Source organism: Arachis ipaensis, chromosome B09, assembly GCF_000816755.2.
Source record: "Arachis ipaensis cultivar K30076 chromosome B09, Araip1.1, whole genome shotgun sequence".
Classification (NCBI taxonomy): Eukaryota; Viridiplantae; Streptophyta; class Magnoliopsida; order Fabales; family Fabaceae; genus Arachis; species Arachis ipaensis.
The window spans coordinates 82,938,116-82,941,930 of NC_029793.2; the positions used below are offsets into that span (position 1 = coordinate 82,938,116).

The window sequence follows — 3,815 nt, forward strand, 5'->3', positions numbered from 1 at the left end:
CAAAGCTACACTAAAATCATGAGACTTCTTCTTATCCTTGACATATAAGCAATTATAGCACAAAACCTCATGAAAATGCATCAATTTACTCATGGTTGATTGAATCCAAGTACACATGAATTTCTACCCAAATGGCTTACTTGTAACTCAAGAAAGTTTATAAAACCTATTAAAAACAAAGGAAAAAGACTAGTAAAACTAGGCTAAGATGCCCTGGCATCACAACACCAAACTTAAATCTTGCTTGTCCCCAAGCAAGCATCAAATATAAGAGAGAATGACATGAAACAGAGAAGTGTGCATATCCTTATTGAGCATATAGTTGAATTTAGTTCATGGGGTTTTTATGCAGACAATGGTGGTTCATTTATTGCTTGCTATTACATAAGAGATGTTTCCTCAAAAGTTTACTAAGTTTGCTGCTATAAGGCTTTATTTTTGCTTGTTCCCTTGTTAACTTTTCCTTCTTTGTTTTGCTCAGAGAGCTTATTATTCTTTGAAGGCTTGGTGGCAAATGTTGCAGTAGCCTTTGGCTTAATTTTGCTCAACATTTCTTCACCACAGACACATGGCTTACCCTTTTCTTCCTAGGATCATTGATGCCCAGAATCTCTTTGGATAACTAAATTTTTTGTGGGTATGTTGCTCTTTATTTTGGACTTTCAGTTGGCAATCCCAAATCAGTTGATCTAAGTGGCCATGTTTTGAAATACTCCTCAGAACTTACTTGTCCAAGCATATCCTAGTACAAAAACACCACAGGCATGTGTCCTAGGGTCCAAGCTATTGGTGCCTAGCCTTATTGTTTGTTTTCTTTACCACTTTTGGCTTTTTCTCTTTCTTTTTCTTTCTGTTTTATTTCTTTCTCAAGGGATTTTTAATGATACAAGCCTTCATAACAACAAACCAGTTCACACTTCTAGGAAATGTCATTATACAGCTTTTATTTTATGAGCCATGTATTAAATCAACAAAAACCACCACTAACTTTCATTCTTACTTTTGCAACATTGGATATTCACTTTCTAATTCAAACATTTCTCTTTTATTCAGGCACATGGGAAACAAACCAAAATTCAAGGTAATGAAGGATGACAATTATTATGCAGATCAGCATTCTTGACAAACAATTTCACTTGCAACCAGAGGAACACTTTAGCAGGTCATATAAGAATTCCCAAAATTAAAACATTTCTCAACAACAAGGATCAAATGTAAATACAACCTATTGGGTTGCAGCTTTTCATTCTTCCTTCTGTTGTGTCTCTTTTGGGTCCTACTGCAGATTGTTTCCAAATGTTGGCCATTTTCCTGTATGAGTCTCAAAAGTTGCTTGCTTCTCAAGCCCTTAAGGCAGCTGGTTAGTATGCAAAGCTTATTTATGTGCTTTTGAACTTACTTTGGTGTGTGAACACCAAACTTAGTCCCTTGCCACTACTTTTCTGATGTAACAAGTTAACTAATTATGAACTCTCATGGCCTTGCAAAAGGTTATGAAACTAAAAACTAGAAAACAGCAGATTGGTTAACTAGTTTATCTGATTGCTTGAAGCTAGCATTATGCATAAGGTGAAAATGTGTTGTATGATGAGGTTTTTGGTGGAACACCAAACTTAGAATCCTTCATTCTCCCTTAGATAATTTTGGTGTGCAACACCAAACTTAGCTTCTTGCAATATAGATAAAACTAATTAACCTTTTTATTAAAATAGCTATGAAAAGAAAACTACCTCAGGTTGGGTTGCCTCCCAACAAGCGCTTGTTTATTGTCACTAGCTTGACATTGACCCCATTAGGGTTGTTGATGACTGTAGTGTCTCAGCTTGTCCCCCCTCACTGTGAGCTTCCTTTTTGTTCCTTGATGCTCAATTTCAGCATGCTCAAGTGAGAGTATTTTGCAAACAGTATAGTAGTCATTGGCTTGTTGGCTTGTTCCCAATTACTGATAGATCAACTGTACTTTATCACCCTTGGAGAACCCCTCAGTTGGGATCTTCTTGTTCTTCTACCCCTTTTGAGTCTATTTCTTGCTTTTCTTTCTTCTTTTTGTTGATCCTTCTTCCTTGACAGTAGGCTTTACCTTAGGGCTTTTCTTCTCAGTGGTTAACACTTCAATTTCTTCTTGATTTCCCTCTTCGCCTTGCACAGTCTCATTCTCCTTTTGCCTTACTGTGTTGTTTGTTTCTTGTCTTGGAAAATAATCAATGATTTCCTTGCTAGTTCCTTCCTTCCACTGTAAGTCTTCTTTGTCAATTTCTATGCAGTTTTTCTTTTCATCTCTGAGCTGTCTCTCTAGAAAGACATTCAAGGTGATGCTTTCATCATGCATTCTGAGGGTCAGCTCTCCCTGCTCCATGTCTATAATGGCCCTAGCAGTGGCCAAGAATGGTCTCCCTAGTATAATAGAATCACCTTCATCCTCATCTGAGTCTAAGACCACAAAGTCTGCAGGGAATATGAATTTGTCCACCTTAACTAGAAGGTTTTCAATCGCACCCCTGGGACATATCACTGACTTATCCACCAGTTCCAGAGACATTTGTATTGGCTTCACTTCCTCTATACAAAGCTTTTTCACCAAAGAAGAGGGCATTAGGTTGATACTTGCCCCTAAATCACACATTGCCTTGTTGATGATCAATTTTCCAATGGTACAAGGCAGAAAGAAACTTCCAGGGTCTTCAAGTTTGGGTGGAAGCCCTTTTTGAATTAATGCCCTGCATTCTTCAGTGAGCAATATAGTTTCTTTCTCATGCCAACTTCTCTTCTTATTGATGAGATCTTTCAGGAATTTCGCATATAGAGGCATCTGCTCCAATGCCTCAGCCAAAGGGATGTTTATCTCCAGCCTCTTGAAAACCTCAAGGAATTTATGGAAGTGTTGATCCTTGGTTTCTTTATTGAATCTTTGGGGGTATGGCAGTTGAGGTGTAAAGCTCTTTTCCACTTGCTGCTGTCTTGGAGCTAGCTCTCCCATGATCTGCTTCCCTTTCCTCAAATTTTGTGGTTGGTTATCCTTTTCCTTAAGCTCCTCTGGGACATACTTGCTTGTTGTCACATCCTTGTTGCTAGCTTCCTCTGTCTCTGTTGGATCTTTGTTGCTTTCTATAAGCTTCTTGGTTGCTTCTTTGTTGTCCACAAATGTCTTCCCATTCCTTAGCTATATAGCTTTGCACTCCTCTTTTGGATTAGGAATGGTGTCGCTTGGTAATGAGCTTGATGGTCTTTCCATGGCAATTTGCTTGGAAAGCTGCTCAATCTGCCTTTCCATATTTTTCATGGAAGCTTCCTAGTTCTTGGTTGTCATCTCTTGGTGCTTCATCATTTTCTCCATTAACATCTCCAAGCTGGAGATTCTCTGAGAGTCTTGTGATGCTTGTGGTGGGTTGTGAGATGTTAGAGGTGGATGATAAGTGTTTTGGTTGGCGGTTTGGTTAGTGGATGGATAATGGTTGGAGGTGAGGTAAGTGTTTTGGGGTTTTCTGTATGAATTATGGTTGGTGGTTAGCTGGTTGTAGTTTTGGTTGTTTCTTGAAGTGTTTTGATTTAGATTCCTTTGCCATGGTTGCTAGTTCTGGTTGTGGCTATCTCCCCATCTAAAGTTTGGGTGATTCTTCCAGGAAGGGTTGTAAGTGTCACCATAAACTTCACTTGATCCAGAACCTTGGTTGTGCACATATTGAATTTGCTCTTACTGTTAATCCTCTTGATTTTCTTCATTCTGCCCCCAAAGAGTTGATGGTTAGCTTGTGACATTCACTGATGCAACTTGTAAGCTATCAATCCTCTTAGCCATTTGCTCAAATTGTTGCTGA

At 38.7% G+C, this 3,815-nt stretch overlaps 1 protein-coding gene across 1 annotated transcript; it reads right to left on the bottom strand.

Moving 5' to 3' along the window:
* On the bottom strand, positions 2,021 to 2,977 carry LOC107615653. The gene is made up of 2 exons (XM_016317698.1): positions 2,497 to 2,977; positions 2,021 to 2,445 (listed from the first exon to the last, which is right to left on the bottom strand). The coding sequence occupies exons 1-2, from the start codon at positions 2,975 to 2,977 to the stop codon at positions 2,021 to 2,023; spliced, it is 906 nt and encodes a 301-aa protein (XP_016173184.1).

Bases quoted from the DNA above. Each gene is read 5' to 3' on its own strand.
- LOC107615653 (XM_016317698.1), bottom strand. From the start codon at position 2,977: ATGGGAGAGCTAGCTCCAAGACAGCAGCAAGTGGAAAAGAGCTTTACA. The intron at 2,446-2,496 runs GTGCGATTGAAA...TATTCCCTGCAG, and splicing joins GTCAGTGATATGTCCCAGGG to ACTTTGTGGTCTTAGACTCA.